This window comes from Sipha flava, unplaced genomic scaffold (assembly GCF_003268045.1).
Source record: "Sipha flava isolate LNK unplaced genomic scaffold, YSA_version1 34_pilon_pilon, whole genome shotgun sequence".
Lineage (NCBI taxonomy): Eukaryota > Metazoa > Arthropoda > Insecta > Hemiptera > Aphididae > Sipha > Sipha flava.
Genome location: NW_020273045.1, coordinates 3,314,187 through 3,335,079, shown reverse-complemented (window position 1 = coordinate 3,335,079; position 20,893 = coordinate 3,314,187). Strand labels below are relative to the sequence as shown.

At 27.3% G+C, this 20,893-nt stretch overlaps 1 protein-coding gene across 1 annotated transcript in view; it reads right to left on the bottom strand.

The window, feature by feature from the left end:
• LOC112687380 (zinc transporter 2-like) overlaps positions 1-14,467 on the bottom strand; it is a 33,465-nt gene extending 18,998 nt beyond the window's left edge. Inside the window, exon 1 of the mRNA XM_025560045.1 lies at positions 13,777-14,467. Within this exon, the coding sequence (XP_025415830.1) occupies positions 13,777-14,093 (317 nt within the window). The 5' untranslated portion in view covers positions 14,094-14,467. The remainder of the gene's footprint in view (positions 1-13,776) is intronic.
• Positions 14,468-20,893: the final 6,426 nt, after the last annotated feature.

Genomic DNA, 20,893 nt, shown 5'->3' with positions numbered 1-20,893 from the left:
TTCTATTTTGATATTGAAACGCACATGTGTTTTTGAGAACACTATTATATCAATACTATCCATGTATACAGGATCCCTACATTTAATTATGGGTCCTAGTACTAAATATTTAACCCCTTTACATAACTTCCATAAATAAAATGTAATATGAATTGTTAAAAGTAAAGAATCCTAAGTATTTTGATTATTACAATATTATCTAAATGAAAAAAAACAAGTATATTTTAATTCATATTCACAAATTAATTTCAACAGTCCTAAGGGCCCCTGTACTTTAGGTGCAACAGCCTCCCTTGTGAGGGCCCTGCATCCATAGGATTAATGTATAGCTTAAATTTCGAGATTTAAGTGAACAATTTTCGATAGGTTTTTCAAATATAAATCTTGAAATAAAAAACTAAAAGTTTGTTTTTATTACAAATATTCTAATTCAAATAAGAATCTTAAAATTCTTAAAAATCTAAAAAAAAGCATTAAACGCATATTACATAATACTATATGGTTACACAATCGAGCTTAGTAGTAAATATAAAAAATACTGTTATCAAGTCAACACATAAGGATACAAAAATAACAGTGGAAAAAAACCATTGAGAACATCAGTGAGCTGGAAGTTGCACTGTTATTGTTGTATTTATCATTGACCATCCATCGAACACTTACTTCTCGCCAACCCTTTGACTCGAATGATTGGGGAAGGGGGGGCACTAATTTTGTGTCCAACACGATAACACACGATCGTGTAACGTAACGTACAGCACGTGTAACAGCGCGTTCTTTCGTTCACGTATTTGATAAGCCGACGAGTGTCGTACGAGGAAAACGGAACGATTGTTTATAATTTTCGGCACGTGTATTCGACGCGCACGCAAATGAACTGTATGCACACGCGACAGCGATTAGCAGAGACACTGTTTTCGGCCGGCACACAACACTACAGCTAATATCTAATAATAATAATCATACGAGCGATCACAATCGATTTGTAAACAAATGAGAAAAAAAATTAAATAAACAAATAATTTAGGTACGAGTAACAACGTTAGTAATGATATTTTGAACGTTATTCGTGTCGACGAATATGAGTTGCGGTACGGGGACGTAGGTGCGCGACGAATGACGATGGAAGCAGCGTCGACGACCAACGCTCGAATGAATGAGCTACCGTGCCCGCGATTCCATTTAACCGAACTGAGTCGTCGTCGTCGCGGCGGCGGTACATTGCATATTTTTTCCCGCCGCGGCGATTTCTCTTCCCACTGCGACATAAACATACCCGTGGATACTCAACCCCCATACATGACTTAAAGTAACCTCCACTAACGCTGCTGACGACCTCATAACGAATACCGATTATTATTATAATTATTATTATCATCAACATTGCTATGTATATAATAACGTAATAGGTATGCAACAGGTATTTTCGTTGTTGTGACGTTTCATTTTATCATCATATACGTAAATACTTAAATTACTATTATCATCCACCACCCGTCGTCACGTTTTAGAGTCTAGAATCTAGACACTTTTGGTAAGCGTCAAGTCGAGTTGATGACGGATTTTTTTTCACCTTCGGCAAGCGGTAAATTCAAGTTGCAATGACTGTAAAAGTATTTTAAATATTCTGGTAAATCCTGTTCGACAATTACCATGTGATCGAAACTTGCACTTTTTTTTTGTTTTCATTCTGGTTCCATACTCGCATAAACTGGTCATTTCATCGTTACAGTAGAGTATAACTATGACGGTGCAAGAGAGGGAAAGTGCAGAATACCCGTGGTAGAAAATTTCCATGAACGCTAATTTGAAAGGAAATTGTTTACTTAACGCACTTAAATTATTTTGAATGGTATTACCAATATATTACAAAAGTAAAATAATAATAATTATGATGATTAATTAAAATAGTTTGAATACTTCGGTCGATATTTTAAGTTAATTTACTGAAAATAGTTAAACTTATTTTAACTCATCAATGACATATAGTTATCATACTGACTTAAGAGTTTACATTTCAATATTTTAAAATAAAAATATTTTAATGATATAGCTAAATAATTTTCAAAACATAAAAATGTTTTTTTTTTTTTATTAAATTTCAGTTTAGTGACTTAATCATTGTAATAAATTAAAAATATGATTTAATATTTTCGTTGTATTTTATATATTGTCCAATTATTACTGGAAAAATCCAGAATATTATAACTTGATCTCAAAATATTTTTTACGATAATCCAAAAGAAAAATGTTAGGAAAATCTTTGAATTTTGAATACAATAAACGGACGTATACATAAGGTATCACCCCAAATACAACAATGATTATTACTGACGGATTTAAGGTTCGTAAGTAAACAATCATAGCCGAAATATGTTCTTTGCACTTATCCTTAGCACGACTACATTACGATTTCGTAAAATGTACGGATTCGTGTAGATCTTCATAACCATATATAAACATAGATGATTTCACAAATCTCATATATATATGAAAATATAATATAATATATAAATACACACGATTCCAAATAATTTCAAATGCAACATTGCAGGATTATTAAAAACTAAACTTAAGTTGTCCATAATTTTTAACTGTGCAGTCATATGTTTTTGATTTACACATGTAATTAATTTGCGAGAACTTGGTTTAACGGATCTTAATACGAGATTTTCGTTGTATATAACATTACTATTATAATTAATTTTAATTTTAATTTTCTTTTATATTTTTTAGTGGAAATTTTTTAATTATTATTTGTTTTGTGATTCTGATCAGTTTTTATGTTTTTACTTCTATGGTTAAAATATGTCGGTTCAATAAACAAATAGTTTCATATATTTTAATACCTATCACGTGTAATAAAATAAAATAATCAAACAAACATTTTTATTTTATTTTTTTAAAAATTATTAAAAATTATTATTACTACCAAATATAAATTATTAGTACCTATATGAATCAAAACGTCTATACGTACGTATACTTGTATCGTCTGTATGTAAGCATAAGTATAATAAGCATTTATAAACGGATGTTACGGTTAACGCTGCTTTTGAAATTTTACGAAATCGTACATATATACAGGGCCGAATTAGGCTATAAACAAATTAAACACTACTTAAGGCCCGCGAAAAAATTTGACCCGTAGACATTTTTTTTTTATTGATAAAATTTAAAATTTGTAGATTGGCGTACTAAGTTCGACTAGACCCGGCAACAGTAAAATATATTCGACCGTATATTGCAGACAAAATTCAGCCGACAAAAATGGTCAGACTGCATTCGGATTTCGGACAAAGCAAGTGAACAGTTGCAATGATGACAGTGATTAATTTTATAATGAATATACACATATTTTAGTATCAATCTATAATTTAAAAATGCATTTGATACGGATATGTATTTAATATTATTTATATTCATACATAAAATTATGAAAAAAAATGAATTTTTTTTCCATTAATAGTTTTAAATCACGGTAAGGGTAGGTGTATAATTTTTCTTACTCTTTAAGGCCAATTAGGCCCGTCTGACTTTGTGGAGTAATCAGTATAATAATACATACATAGAGAAAACATTATTGAAATATGTACGAGTAATTTTTCGGTTGGTATGTTTTAATTGACTTTTTCCTTTCAATATCAAGAAAAACATAATTCCTTGCACACGTGCCGTAATTGTAGTAATACAATACATGGTTTTACTTTAGATATTAACCACAAATATATACTTGTAAACATCTGAGTATATAAGAGGAAAATGTTCAGTTGTTTGTTCAAATCGTTCACCGAGTTGGAAAATGTCTACGAAATAGAGATAAACCATTAAACTCATACTTCATATTAAAAAAAAAATTACAATTTATTTTTTCGAATGAAGTTTACTGTTGATTAAAATTATTAATTTAAAAAAATAGCAAAATACATATAGTGTTAAAAAATGTGTTGACGTTTAAAAATATAGAACACCAAGATAAATGTGCGGAACAAATTACAAGCCTAAAAGATTGTAAATGTTCAATAGTATGTACTAGTAATAGTAGTTCAATAGTAGTACTACTAATCTCTAAGTTCAGCGTTAGCCCATATAAGTGAATATTTGTTATATATTTTAGTTTTGGGAACAAATAAAGTAAAAGAGTGATAAATAATTTCATAAAATTTTTCGATAAGCGATTCAAGAGATAAATTATTATTCAGATTAAGATCAAAATCAATATTCCGTAGAAAATGAGAAATATCATCAAAGTTACAGTTTTTAAAGTTATAAACGAGCGGAGATTCAAAATGATCATTAACCAATGCATTATTAAATTGTAATGTAAACTGTATTGGTAGCTACTAAAAAATAAAAATATTATATTGATATATTAGAGCCACAGTATTTGTTTAAGTTCAGTTTATTACATAACTAAATTGATATACATTTATAATAAAATTAAAAATTTAATTTATCTTATGAAGACCTTGGTATTTCTTAGACATTTTTTTTTTTTTTAATTAGTATTTTTAAATTACATTGTACAAAAAGGTTTAGAAATAAAATCATATATATATAATATATTTTCCAAATAAATTAATAGTTAATAAATTATGTAATGATATAAATATATAATTAATAATGAAATAATAAAGAATACATGTTTATAACTGCTTACACACAAGACGGATTGTTCGCACGCGGACGCAATTTCAAATCTCCGCGATTTAAAATCGTTTAACACAAAACTAACATACTAGACATAATTTACGTGGTTAAAAACCACAAACATTCGCCACGAACATCCGTCTGGTGTGAATAAACTCAGTCAAAACAACGGGTTTAATTTTAGCCGCCTTCAACGAATGTTCGCTCAAAATTAAATACGCGCAATCGTTCGCGGACGACGACGGCGGATTTTATCCGTTTGGTTGTCATAGTGTGAGTGATCTAATCTTAAATAGGCTGTTTAATTTTAAGCCATTAATCGCAGCGATTTAAATCACCACGGTTCCATGCGATCAATCCGCCTAGTGCGTAAGCCGCTTATGATATTAAAACTATGTTTGAAATAGGTTAGGTTAGAAAATAGGCTATACTATAAGTGACCATATAAAAAACGTTTATGTAACTCTTTTAAATTCCAATGAAATAATTTTAACATAAAATCTTTAGCTTACTTTTGAAATGTATTCTTAATAAATCGATTATAATAAGAACTCGAATCACAAGAAATAAAATGGTTGGTATAATATTTCAGTTCAAATCTTAGAATATTTTTAGACATCCAATACTAATCTGCATTCATTATTGTTAATAAGAAAAAAAGTAAAACGTAGGTTGATAAAGAAAATGTTTTGTCTATAAAATTGAATTATAATTTATAATAAATAAAATTTATTTGCCATTTAAATATATCATGCTATATTTTGGTTTTTTATCAACAAAATATTATTAGTATTATGTTTTACTTAATATTATTTTTAAATAAAAAATAATATTATTCTACAATAAAATGTATAAATTCAACTCATTAATGTACATATATTAATATAAAAATAAAAGTTAAAAAGAAGATTTATGAAAATTAACATTAATTAAAATGAACATTTTCGAGGAGTACTAATTTTACCAAACCTGATAACGACGCATGTAAAAGTAGTCTTATTAATTTGACCATTCGGAAATAATATATATGTTTATAGTCGCTGAATATATAAGGTCTCGTAATATTTTATAGTTTTAAAACCCACTGATGATTTCATTTTAAGTGATTATTCTTATTTGCCGTTTACTATACAGAAGCTGCACAGCAACATAATACAATTAAACTTTGTCACATAGTGATTATACGACACGCGCTCGCAGGAAGATTAGTAAAATAATGTTGCAAATAACGTTCAAATTTTTCTGCAGACTACCTAAATTTTCTCGCAGACCAACGGTTGGCGACCGCTGATCTATATTATAATGATGGTACAGTGGAAACATTATTTTCTATAAGGAAATGACTTATCATCAGTAGCGGATCGTAGTAAATATTCTGGGGAGACTAAATTACTTGACATACAACTCCATACAATAACAAACAAGAAAAAACTTTTTATTGAAAAATTAATTATATTTAATACTTAATTTAGTTAATATTTTTAACTTAATTTAATACTAAATTTTTTTTATAAACTAATAGCCCAGTCAAATTAGATTTTTAGTTCGGAAAAAATCCCATCAAGCTGAAATTTGGCATACAACTTTATAACGTCGTCATAAACAATGTGTAAAAAGTCGATAGTATAATAATTCAATTCTGCGATCTTTTTTATCTTCAAACTCGCAGATAAACGCAGATAGATAATAGCGACTAACAACGGTTCGGTGGCACGGAAATTATTTTTGTGAACCCAATTTCAATAGCATCTATAATACGCAGCTTATTCTCCCTGACCCCTTCAGTTCAACAAGTCAAACCATTAAATGTTACGATTAAACCTATTGGGTGTTAGTTTCATTGAAACGGCGACCATTGTCGAAATGACTAAAATAGTATTTCCATCGAAATAATTATTTATAGATTTTAGATTTTGTGGCATTCAATTTATAATAATAAATAATGAAAACGATACCAAATATTTTTAAATAGTTATTATTTATAAGTATCAATTTTTTTTAAGGGGAGACGCAGTGTCAAAGTCTCCCCTGACGAACCGCTCCAGCTTATCATATACATTACAATAGTGTACAATAATAGTAAATGGGTTTAAATGTGTAGGCATTGTTATAAAAGCATTAATGTGCTTTAAATGTAATTAATAAAAGTTAAATATTAACTCAATTCAGAATAAGAATTCTTTTTTTATTTCTTAGATTTATTTTCTTTATGTAATGCCATAAAATATAATATTAATAAACAATAATAGTTATATACTATAAGTACTATAAATATATGTACATTCAATTATAAATAAAATTATTATAATTTCTTAGGAGTATAAAGCTTTATATATATTTATAAAAGTCTTGACTATTATAAATTATTATAGATTCTATAATAGAATCTCTTAAAACACCATAGATAACTTTAAAATATTTTACTTTTATTTTATAACAAATTTTCGTACGAAAATATTATACTTAAAATTATTTCAAATATAATATATAAAAAAAAGGATCGTAAGTATGTTTTTACTCTTATAATATGATGTTCCTCCATAAATTATGGAATTGTTCTCGAAATTTGTTTTAAAATTTATTACATAAATACCAGAAAAAAAAATGTTGAATCAATACGTTAAACTTAATTATTTGATACCATCACCAGCAAATAATAATAGGTCCTTTCAAGAACCATAAAATCTTAAACAGGTAACCGTTAATTGTTTTTTTTTGTTTAATCATCGTTTACAAACATATTATTATTCTTAAATTTAACATATAATTTTAATCATACTCATAAGTTATGAGTGAACTAAAATTCCAGTAGATCAAAAAACGTATTCACTATTCACATATCATATTCACATATATATAGACTAATATAATAAAAAAAAAAATATTTCAAATTTAAATTAAAAACAATCATGACTAAAATGTCCTATTAGAAAACTAAGATATTTGACGATAAATTAAAAAATTTGTAATAAACAGTAAATGGATATATATAAAATACAACAATGAAGACAGTAAATGATAATAAATCAAATCATACTATATAATATATAAGCTAAATTAGTTTATTTATTTTATTTTTATAATTTATACGATCACTCATAATAAATATGATTGTACTTATTAAATCAATATTTTGTCAAAGCCTGTTATATTAAATTACAAAAATGTATTGTCTATTATTTGAGTATTTATATTGATTAATATGCATAATAATAATTTAAAAGACATCTTTACCAATAAAGAAAAATAAAGTTTTATTAGTATTATTTAGTCATGACTAGGGTACGGATTTTTATGTAATAAAAAAGTCAAAATAAGTAAATATTTATGTTCTTATTTTTGCTAAAATATGTATTAAAAAACGTAAAATATTTAACAAAAAAAAATCGGTATTTTCCATTAATTTTTAAATATTAATTAATAATTATTCATTTAATCATCTTCATTGTTGTCTTCTTCGGAACAATTGGATAAGACGTACATTTAAAGATTTTCAAATTTTAATGTACGGTGGTTAGATTTCAAAGTCAACTCGTAGCGGCTGAGGCTGCATTCAACGTCAACCGAGCTTAATGGGGCATATTTCATACCGCATATATCGGATGGTGTTACTTCAATATAATTTGACATATTTTCATTTATATTAATGAGATTATATCTAATAATTTTAATTTTTTTTAAATCAACGTATTACCCAGTACGTAGTTTAATTAATTTTTATTATAACTCCGGATTCTCTTTGAACTTAATTTCATTGAATTTCTGCATTTTTCACTATCGCGGGACTTTCAATTATTATTAGATTCAATGTTTCTAATATTTTATTATTTTAACCAAGAAAAAATTTTTTTTGGAAATATATGCTAAATTATTTTGCAAGTTATTAATTTACATATTAGAAGTAATAGCAATTGTAGTATCTGAATCAAGATTTGAAATATCTTCTTTAATTTAATTCCAATATAATAATTTTAAATTAAATAAAAACTGTATTGAAATGGTATGAAAATGTGAAATATTTACAAAATATGTAAATATTAATGAAATATTTAAAAATATGTATTTACATCAAAATATGTGAAAATATGTAAAATAAAAAAGGTCTCATATTATTCAGAGTGTTATGAAACATGCTTATTTTTAATTAGAATTGAGAAATTCACATTCAATAAATATATGTAATTACATAAAAATCTGCGCCCTAGTCATAACAGTAATATGTATAGTCAAAAAATTTCTAATATATTTTATATACTACGTAAATACTCATAATTTAAAAAAATGTTTTTGCTTAGTTATTATAAGTATTAGAGGTAAACTTTTTTTATTCTTGTACGTATCAATGCACACATAAATTCGTTTACGTTTAAATTGTACATAGAATACATTTGATACCGCTTTAACAAACGTAGTCACAGTCATACAGAGAACCACTAAATAAATATTTATGTAATTTAACATACATACATACTGAACGACTTCATGGTCATAAATAGTAATAAATTATTCCAATCATATTTTAACCAAGTATATTTTCAAGTATAACATTTCACAGTAAATAGTGATAAATTATGACTCCTACTATATAATATTCTTCAGTTAAAAAATATCCAGTTTACAATTCCGTTATTCAGAAAATACTTGATTCCTTGATAAACAATCCTATATAATGTATCTCATATGTTAGATTATTTTAGTACTCGTAAATTTCGATTATCTTTCGTTAAGATCAAAATGCAAATATATATGAGAAAACTTCGATTGTTCTCTTATTGCATGTAATGTAGTATCAAATAAATTCAATCGTGTGTGTATTTTCTTATGCATTATGTTTGGTTAGTTTGGAGAATGGAAAAGAATTTCATGAAAATGATTTCAAATATCAAAACCATAAACTCACATTATTTTTAAAAATTGGGAAAAATTATATTACATGGTAATAGTATATTAATTAATTATAAGTAATTATACATATATGTAAAATGTAATTAACTTTAATGTAACGTTACTAATAAAACTAAAATAATATTAATAACATAGACTATGTACATTTGCATGCCAATAAAGGAAACATAAGCTTACAAACATTATATGATAAATACGAAATAAAATAAAAATAACCCACTATTGCAAACATAATAAAATAATTAAAATGAAATAATATGGTAGTAGTAAGTACTTATGTTTTGGTGTCAATAATTCAACAATAATTCATTAAAACGTTAGTGAACATCGAATAAGAAAAATGTACGTATGTACGTATATAGATTACCTAACCTACCTTAACTAAATTATATTGTTCATGTATATAAATTCTACTTCCACATTAATTTGTGCTATATCTTCTACTCCCACCCCCGTAATGTTTTATTATTAATAAATAAACTAATATAATTCCTTTATAAAAGTTCGTAAATAATTAAAATGAGAATTGCAGTCCCCATAACAAACCAGCCTCAAACGTAGATTTATGTATACATATACATGATTTGTGAAGGGATATAATTGTATTCCAATTTCAAATAAATTTACTTGTTTACATTTAATGGCAGACTTAATTTAGTTTATTGTCATTGCATTTATATTTATTTATCTTTAATAATAATACTTGTGTGCACATAAAATATACTTTTACTATCATAAATTATAATATTGATTGATCACGTTTATATTTAACTTAAGTAATAGCATCGAAACATAACTAAAAAAGAAATACCTTATAAATCTAGTAGGAGATTATAAAGCCTAGTTTCAGCTTTCACCTCGGACGATAGATTAGAAAACATAGAATACAACCTTTGACCATGACACTGACTCTAGGAGACACTACTTGTTTTTCATATTAAATACAACTAACAAGGTTTCATACAAACAATTATATCCTTGATATAAATTATTATTCTTTAAAATAATAATTATCAACGACTTTATTCTATATACAGTGTGTAAGCGCTAACTGAAAACACTCAATATCTTTGCGTAGAGACTTGAAATTTGAATTCTGACTTTTTGTTTGTTTTTATGACATAAAAATGAGTATTTTTACGAGTTTTTAATTTTTAATTTTTAATTAAATAGACTCGCGCATGTGTAGTACAACTTTTTTTTTTTAAATGATAACCACCTATTTTAACCACTAATTATTTTTTGCCTATATTTTTAATGAATTTTAGTAGTAAAACCAACTTTCTAAGTCCAAAATCGACAAAGTTACAGCAATTTAACCAAAAGACTGTAAAATGCGCGCGATTTTAAATTTTTTTGATTGTAACTCTGAAAATAATTATTCTAGAATTGCTAAGGCTTGATATTTTCACTCTTATTTATTAAAGTGATATTTTCACGTTATTATAATTTTATCTACAGAATTTTCATTTTAATTTGGATATGTAAATTATAGCAGAAAAAACGTAAATAAGCAGGCGTGTTGTTTATTTCGTGACGTTTAATGGATCTATTGGAATTTATCAATAATTAACAATAAGTTTAATTTTTATTCAAGTTACAAGTTTATTTATTTATTGATTAATTTAATGTATAAATTGTTCTAATTGTTGTCCTTCATGAACAAAACATGATTCAGCGCGCCACATGAATTCTTTATTTGTTGCAGCAGTAATTTCTTCGTTAGTTAGTTGATTGCAATGATATTTATGATATTTTAAATTGGAATAGAAACGTAATCTTATACTTATCGTATTTTATCAAGCACTATATAACTAAACATTAGGCACCTCTCTTAAAGTAAACGTTTATCTTTATCACAATTTGATACAAAATTAAATACGATGAAATTAACATAAAATGTTTATTTACACAAACTGATAATTTCGATATTTTTCATAGTCCAAACACGTGTGTCACTTCGTGATTAATATGAATCTGATTCATATTAATTAAATAACATATCAACTTTTTCGGAATACATTCCGAAAAAGTTGATATGTTATTTATTTATTGGGAGTGTCAAAAAATGCACGTCGTGCAGCACAAACTTAAGCTCATTGTTTCCCAGGTATACTTATTAATTTTTATATGTTGCTTTAGATAATTTTTTAAGTTAGTTTCATTATTTTTGGTAATTATTTTAGATAGAGAACATCCTGCCCATAGTTTTATTCATAACTTAAAAAGGAATCTTAGAATATAATCTTAACTGCTCCAATAAATAAAGAATTTATGCGGTGCGCTGAATCATGTTTCGTTCACGGAGGACAACAATTTGAACAATTTATAAGTTAAATTAATCAACAAATAAATAAACTTGTAACTTGAATAACACTTAAACTAATTGTTAATTATTGATAAATTCCAATAGATCCATTAAATGTCGCGAAATAAACACGCCTGCTTATTTACGTTTTTTCTATTATAAGTTATAATACATACCCAAATTAAAGTGAAAATTATGCAGTAGATAAAATTACAATAACGTGTAAATATCACTTTAATAAAGAAGAGTGAAAATATCAAGCCTTAACAATTCTAGAATAATTATTTTCAGAGTTATAACCAAAAAAATCTAAAATCGCGCACATTTTATAATTTTTTGGTTAAATTGCTGTAACTTAGTCAATTTTGGACTTAGAAAGTTGGATTTACTATCAAAATGCATTAAAAATATAGGCGAAAAATAATTAGTAATTAAAATAGGTGGTTACCATTTAAGAAAAAAAGTTGTACTGCACATGCACAAGTCTATTTAATTAAAATTAAAAACTCGTAAAAATACATATTTTATCATAAAAACCAACAAAAAATCATAATTCAAAATTTAGGTCTCTACGCAAAGATATTGAGCGTTTTCAGTTAGCGTTTACAGACTGTGTAATTTCATAGTTTTCTAATTCAAAAGAGATTCATTTTTTTAATAGATTATACTCACGTTTTTTTTGTTTATAAAGATAAATTTTTAAATTAGTTTTCTAGAAAAATTGTGTATTTTTATGTTACTCGTATTTTTTTATTATAGGTAGGATAATAAGTATATTTATCTAAGAATTGTGAGCATGGCTAATACATTTAATTGAGTATGAAAGGGCATATATTTTCGAGCGTTATATTCAAATTATACAGAATGAAAATGATTTATTTACGATCACACACCAAAGTATATTAATTTTAAACTCTTAAATTGATTAGGTAAATTTTAAGTTTAAAACTATGATAATAAATTCACATGAATCGATTGACAATCTCTCTTAAGTACCTAATTATCACTTTTTGAAATGTAATTTTTAGATTATTTAATTTTCGCAAAAAAAAAAAAAAACATTTATCTACTAAAAATGATAGCCGCATGATCAATAACAATGTGTAGATATTTTGTTGAAATTTCAATCCAAAGATATTACATTTGAATTTTATTTGAAACGCCAATATGACGCATAGAATCCACACATAGTACATGATACAAAAATAATTTAAATACGTTATATAAAAGTAGATAATATTTAGAATTAAACAAGCGGTTCGAACATGTATGAAGAGGCTTCTAAATGTGGGTAAAATACATTTTCCAGTTCCGTTATTGAAAATCCACGAAAAAATCGTAAAAAGAATATGGTTTCTTGTCCGGGAAAACTGCTGCATGAAAATGTTAGTGTATTTTTATTGTTTACAGCAAACAAAACGCACACAATAATGAAACGATCAGTAAAAAGTTATCACGGTAGAACGGATAACCGCAATTGCGGCGTTATCGGCATTCGATGGCAACACCACAACAGTGTATAAATAAAAAAAACCCCATAGAAACGTAGTACGATGAGCAAACACCCGAAAATCAATTTCGACGATAGGTTTTCGCTTAAGAAACTCAGAGGAACAACAGTGACTTGGCAGCAAGGCAACTACAGTAACACATTACATTACGTCACTCGAACGAACACAACACCACCACCAAAGAAATCGGTGACGAAATCTAACCGCGACACCGAACGGGGTTAGTGGTGGCGGGAAGGGTATGGCCGACGGATGGCGGGGGAAGGATTTAATAGTGTGCACATGGATCGTTCGTTTCTTACTGTTCCGCGTTCAACCGCGGTCGGGAGTGCTCGTCACTTTTCGCTATGCGGTTCGCACGATTTGCAACGGTTTCACGTCGGTTTACGCGTTCTGACTTACCCATCGACGGTGCACACGTTTCTGTTCGCGGCGCCACGAGCAACGCAGCCGACTTCGACCTGATCGTCGTGCGTCATCTGCTGGTCCAAAAGCGGCGTGCGGTCAGTGACACCGGCCGCGGCGGCGGTTTGCGCGGACGACGATGCTTGTCTGCTTGTCGCGTCGTCAAACGTCCACGGTCTTCCACCGACTGATGTTGTCGCAGCCGTCAACGGTTCTTGGCGTTGTATAGCATGCCGACGGTCGTCCTCCCGGGCAACGACTGCGGACGCTGCAGGAGGTACGGCCGTCGTCCCGGTCTCGTCTCCGACCGACATTCCCGGCGTTAGGAAACGATACGCGGTCGCGGGTACGTACCGCTATAGTGGCTCTGTTTCAATGACCGTCCGTCGACGGACCGATCTTAACGTAGGTACCGTACACCAGAATGATGCGAAAAGTTCACACGCGTAAGGTTCGTGCGTTTAGAGTGCGAGGAAATGGAAAACAACCGTATAATATATATATATATTGTAATTATTGTAAAATTTATTTATATTACCCTACGGGACGGCATCCATAGATAATAGAACTGAAAATAATGACTCTTATCGTTTATCAACCGGTTGAATTGCACACGCGCGCGCGTGCGATCACGTACGCCGAGTCAACTACGATCCGCTCGTGCCATCGATCATCATCGCAACAACGGTGATCGCTAAACAAGCGTAATGAACATTAGTTATTGTGCACGAACGCACAGCTGATTGTACGCGCGCGTCACGGGCATAAGCTTTTTTTTTTTGTTTTTTTTTTTCATTAGCTGCTCTGTTCAGGTTTACCACCTTACCTGGTTAACGGGATCAACTTTTTTCTTTTCTAAAAGGTCGGTGGTAGAATCTTTACAATTCTCCAAGCTAATCCAGCAACGTCCATCATTCCATCTCAATGTAAATAATTAACAAACGACGGAGGTAGAACTCGATTCTTCGCGTATTCCACGTACATCAATCGTCCGACATGTCCAACAAATGTTTTTGGTCTAATTGTCCAGACAAGTCTCGAAAGCCGCGAACACCACTCTAGTTGATACATACGGGCATGTCTAGTTTTCTGTGTCTTTAGGACTTTTAAAACAAATTCTTCGGGATTAGGGATAACGTAATCACGTAATCGACGGTTTGGGGGATTAATTGTTTGCGGTTGGAATCGATTGATTCTAAAACATCAACAGGGTAATCAACGGTTAACAAGTGACAACGTATTTGCATGTGCAACACCGTTATCGAACGGTTTTCGGGTCACTATACAACCGGTGCGGTGAAACACGTGCGACGGCGTCAGTTTTACCAACCGCAAATTCGTGCGGCCGTACACTCCGATTGGCGAACAATACAATGTACCGCGCCGCGTTATACGGTTGTCTAACCGAATACGTTAACGGAGATTTAAATGGCTTTCGTATTAGAAATTATTATAGAATTTTTTTTTTTTAATACAACCATTAAACAATAATAAAATTCCTATTTTCATGATATAAACATGTACATTTATCACGTGGATATAATATTTATTTGGAAACATTTTGAAATAAAAATAAAATTCACGTGACAAAGTGTTGCATTCTAAATGGCGATCTTTCGATCTAAACGTTGACTAAAATAATACAATAGTACAGTTAAAAAGCCATTAAAAAACTTATAAATAACAAAAAATGCCACACAATAAAGTATTTTTTTTCTAAATGTAGAAGGTGTAATATGAATAGAGTAAAATGTTTTAATAAATGAATTTCAAATAATTTTATGAAATGTTGAATAACTCTAATTATTAGAAGAATACTTTAAAGTAAAAAAACTACTATCTTTATGTACCTAGGTATATATTAATATACTGTAAAGCAAATGATACTAGAAAAACAAAAATAAAGTTCAATTTTTTTTAGAAATAATTAAGAACGGAGTGCGATTGTCCTCTTGTCCTTTTCGTATATTTACAAAACAATAACAATTTTAATCGATGTTCGGCAGAATCGGCAGAATGTAATATTTAAATTAAATTATTAATATATCACATGGACCGTATTTTTCGGTACACTATTTCAAAATATAAAATGTATCAGACAATGGAGAAATAATGATCTACTAATATTTTAATAATTAGATCGAAAAATATCATAAAAATAATATTAAATAAAAGAAAGTTGCATATGATACTTTAATTATTCATTATTTATTATTCAAACGAATTAAAATAATAATACTAATAATTTTCGGGGAGTTCAGTTCAGAATTATTGCAAGATCCTACAAAGATAATTGACGAGTAGATACGCCAAAATGAAAAATAGAATAATTCAATTTATTAAATGAAAAATATAAATAGTTATTATTATTGAACACAAAGTATATTTAAAATTATTTATTTATTAATCTCTAGTAAAAAAATTGTATTCCATAAAAATTATTCTTATAACTGGGCCTGCCTTGAATTTTGAACCTGGGCATGGCTCTATCTAGTATTGATAGTATTGATAAAAATTAATCGTATTAGCCACTGCTTTCAAATTCGATCAATTTGAAAATTCAATATTAATTTTAATATTTTATTTACGATTTTGTTATGCTTATAAACTGTGATATTATAGCTGTGTATTAATTTTATTTATTGCGCTTGATAACAAAATTGAATTCAAGGTTTATTACTTGTATTTGATAAATTTAATAAATTATCTCATAAGTGAAATAATGTTGCGTTATTTCAATAGTTGGCCCATATGCAGTCATGAAAGTATATATAATTATTGTATTTTATTTTATTTTTAGTTAATTCAAAAGAGATAAAGGAAATCAAAATTAATTTTACTGAGATTATGTTATAATGATTTCAATTATAATATTTAAATTATTTTTTACATTAAATTAATTCTCAAAGTTATTGTAATTGCTGTTAGGTAATATATAGAAATAATTAGGGTGGAAAAATTTAGATTCAATTTCAACGTATGTGTAATTTTCACGACGAACAAAATATTAAAAAGATTAGTCTAAAATCTTACTGTTGAGTATGTAGAACCATTATATAAATAGGAACATTTAATAATTTGATAAAAAGTTATTCATAACTTATAAACCGTTAACATTAATATTTATTTAACTCGATCGAAACTCAATTAAAATTATTTGCCTATACCCAACTAGATGATGAAAAATAATTAAATTATTAAATAACTTATAATTTGAATAAGATAATTTTCTTTAATGATGTTTTGAAAAAAAAGGAATAAAAATAATAATAATATCCCTTATTTTTATCCAAACTCCCGTTAATTTTTATAGGTATTGAATATGTAAAGTATGAATTTTTTAATATTACAATCATAAACACATAAATTTACGCATCTTCAACTTTATCTTATTTGCAAATGTACAACAAAAATAATGCAACAATGGCTTATACCAGACAAAACAAGTGTCTAGCATATCTTGTTACTATATTCTGCCTGCGCTTGGTTTTATTTATTTTGTATTGGTAGTGTATCCGTTTACAATTATTATATAATATTTAACTACATATTCTTCTTCTCACACAGAGCCCAGTCATAAGGAACATGATCCATGCTGTTTCTGTATCATAATGTATTTTATGAAATACTACATTTCCATTTTTTGTACAACAGTCAAGATACAATATTAACAATCTAATAATTATCTTCTAAATTAATATACTATAACTAGTATACCCATTGCAAAAATTCGCAATAGATAATTTATTTATATAATAAAAAGTATAAGTGCAATCGAATCAATACATTAACACATTTAAACAAATCAATATATGAGTATACTATCGAAAATTGAAAAATATATTGAAATGACAGAAAGTGTTTATTAAAATATATGTTCCACAGCATTAGGATAGACTACGTATGAGAGGGTGTAATTATTACATAAAATCATTTTACAGTGCTTCCTTCTAGACAATATTAGCTAATATAAGTATTAATAATATTAGAATTATTTGTGAGTTGTCTGTTGTTATATCACTGGGCAAGAGCCAATGAGAATACAGTATTTGAAAAAAATTGAAAGTAAAGTTGATTATTCACACATTACTTTCTTCAAACTCAAAGAATATAAGAAGTTAATAGCTTAAACGAAAAAGCTTGATCCACTGAGTTTTCAGAGAGTGAAACGATCAAGATCCATCCATTAGAAGAGGAGCTATGAGAATTCGAGTGTTGCTTGAATGAATGTGTCCCATAAGAAATGTACAGGGAAGAATCGCGTTGGTGGAAGTTGAATAAATTTCAATGATTGATGACATATCTGTGTCTAAATACCTTTCATTAAAAAAAAAAAAAAAAAAATGAAGGAAATCAGCCGGATAGAACGGCCAGACGGACTGACTTTAGTTTTCATAAATTTTTTTATATATAAGATACGAATATATGATTATTTCAAAACATCAAGATTTATATAATGACCAGGCCCGTATTTAAAAATTTGGTGCCCTCAGGCATATAATTTATGCCCTCCCCCCCAAATAAAAATATATAATAATAATATAACACTTATTATTTCGTCCATAATTGAAATTCTTTAATATTAAAATATAACTTATAAATGAAAATAATTTAATATTTTTTTTAACTAACAAATTATAACATAATAAAACATACTATTTTATTTTTTTTATTGTTTTATTTTTATTTTTTCATTAGGTACATCAATTTTAAAATTAATTTTACTAAAATTGTTTGCTGCCCCTGAGACTTGACGCCGCCGGGCATGTACCTACCCGTGTCCCCCTCTTAAATACGAGCCTGATACTGATAAATGAGTACAAAAATTTAAAATGTTTTATTTATTATCGAAAGTCATGATTAAAATATGAGCAAATACTAAATACTTCTTTGCCATAGATTCCTTTGATTGTCTGATTTTTTAAAATTTGCTTTATAAATTGAATCTTCAAAAATCCGTTGAACATACTTATACTTACCTACTTGTATGAAAAAAAAATAGTAAAAAGCTGATTTTCCTATTGGAAAATATAAACATAGGTATTATACAATAATTCTAAACAGATTTCTATTCTATAATTTCCTATATTCTTCACTTCCATTCACGATGTAGAATCGTGGAATACATGCATTATGCACGTGCTCAAGAAAATAACGTAATTAAATATTTCATACAAAAATTAAATTCTACAACATTCACAAAGCTATTTTGAAATTCTTTTATTTTTAACAATTAATGTTCTACATATATGTTACACTTTACTTTTTATTAAGTTATTTAACAGTTTTATTATAGAATATTATATTCTCATTATTTATACTTCATTGCATACTTATTGAAACAGAACATTTGCATTAGTGACAACTAACACGTGAAATTTCCTTTTACCTAGATACGAGTAGAATCAAATATCAAATATAAAAATTAATCATTTTTAATTTATTTATCATTAAATATTTATCTTCACTGTGACTACAGTTAAACTTTAGTATATTATCACAATAATAGAAGAAATATTTTTAAGTTTAGATAATCACATAAATATCCAGGAGATTTTTGGTATTAAATAGAATTAAAATAATTTATTATTAAAAAAAAAAAATTATTCATATATCACTGGATATTCTATTTCGTGACATATTTTATTTTCGTAAACAAGTATCATGTTACATTTTTATGATTTAAAATAACACCGATATATTTAATAAAATAATGTAGATAAATATATTTTATGCAATTATAAAATTAAGTTAATTTTTTGAAAGTAATTAATTAAACATTAACACCAAATACTAATACTAGTTTTTATTGTATATTTATTTTTAGTTACAGTATCTGGCTTGTCAACAAACATTCCTTTTTTAAGCATATAAATATTGAGATCATCAATTATTTAATCACAGTAAATTACAAAAAATGTCACACTAGATTATCTCTTCATTCCAACATACTCGTCTCAAATAAATATTTTTTTGTCATTCCGGTCAATCCTCCAGATAATTTTAAAAGTCGCTGGTGTCATGATCTTGATCTAGACGTTTCATTTAAAATAATAGCTAATTAAATATACACGTTGCAATTTTATGTTTTAATTTAAAAATTAATTAGTTTTAAAAAAATTAGTGTACCAAATAATATGGTGTTTTTTTTAAATTTAAATTCATAAGTCAGAAGTGTCATAAATTGTCGGCTCCTGGATTCTTCTCTCGAGTTTCAACACCTATCTGCTTGAAATCCATTATAACTATTATCTTAAACACTATAATTTATATACAAATTAATGAATAAAAATATCATAAATACATTTTATAAATGTATTTTAAATGCTATTACCTACTTGTTGTAGACGTCACAATTTCAAAAATATTTATTTATTTAATTATTTTAACGGTTCAAGCCCAACATACAAGCAGTTAATTTTATAAGAGGTAAGATTAACAGACGGTCAGTACAACAATGTATATAAAGTAAAATATGAACAAAAGAGTATATACAGTAGTGGTTGAATAATTCATAGTGATAGAATGAAATTTAAATAATTAGATTGATAGTACAATTAAAAGAAATACTATAACTGGTACAATAATTTAACGTAAAGTAAGAAACATGATGTTTAAAAGATTTTAGTGAATCATATGCAAAAATATCGATATATAACACATTTAAAAATTTCATTACATGAATAGATGGATTATTAAAACCATAATTATACCTATACTTCTAACGAAAAATAAATTTTATATATTATATGAATCGATTATTTATGAAAGGTGATAAGTCACAATTTTTTGGAAAATTAATTATTTTAATAAATATGTTCTGTAGATATAAATGGTTAATTTACTTTTGAATGCAGTCAATTTCGTATGATACTTATTTTACTATGGTGGTTCAAACATTTAGTTTATTTATAAAAAGTGCTTATTATCGTAGTTTAACCCATTCATAAATTAATACAAATTTTGTCAATCAAACTATTTTGATAATAGCGGCTTTTAATAAAATAAGTTGATTTTAAGTCTGAGAAATTGCATTATTTTTTATGTTTATGTATAGTTATTGTTTTATTTTCAACAAGATGTTATGAAATTAAATTAAATAAAAATTGAGAAA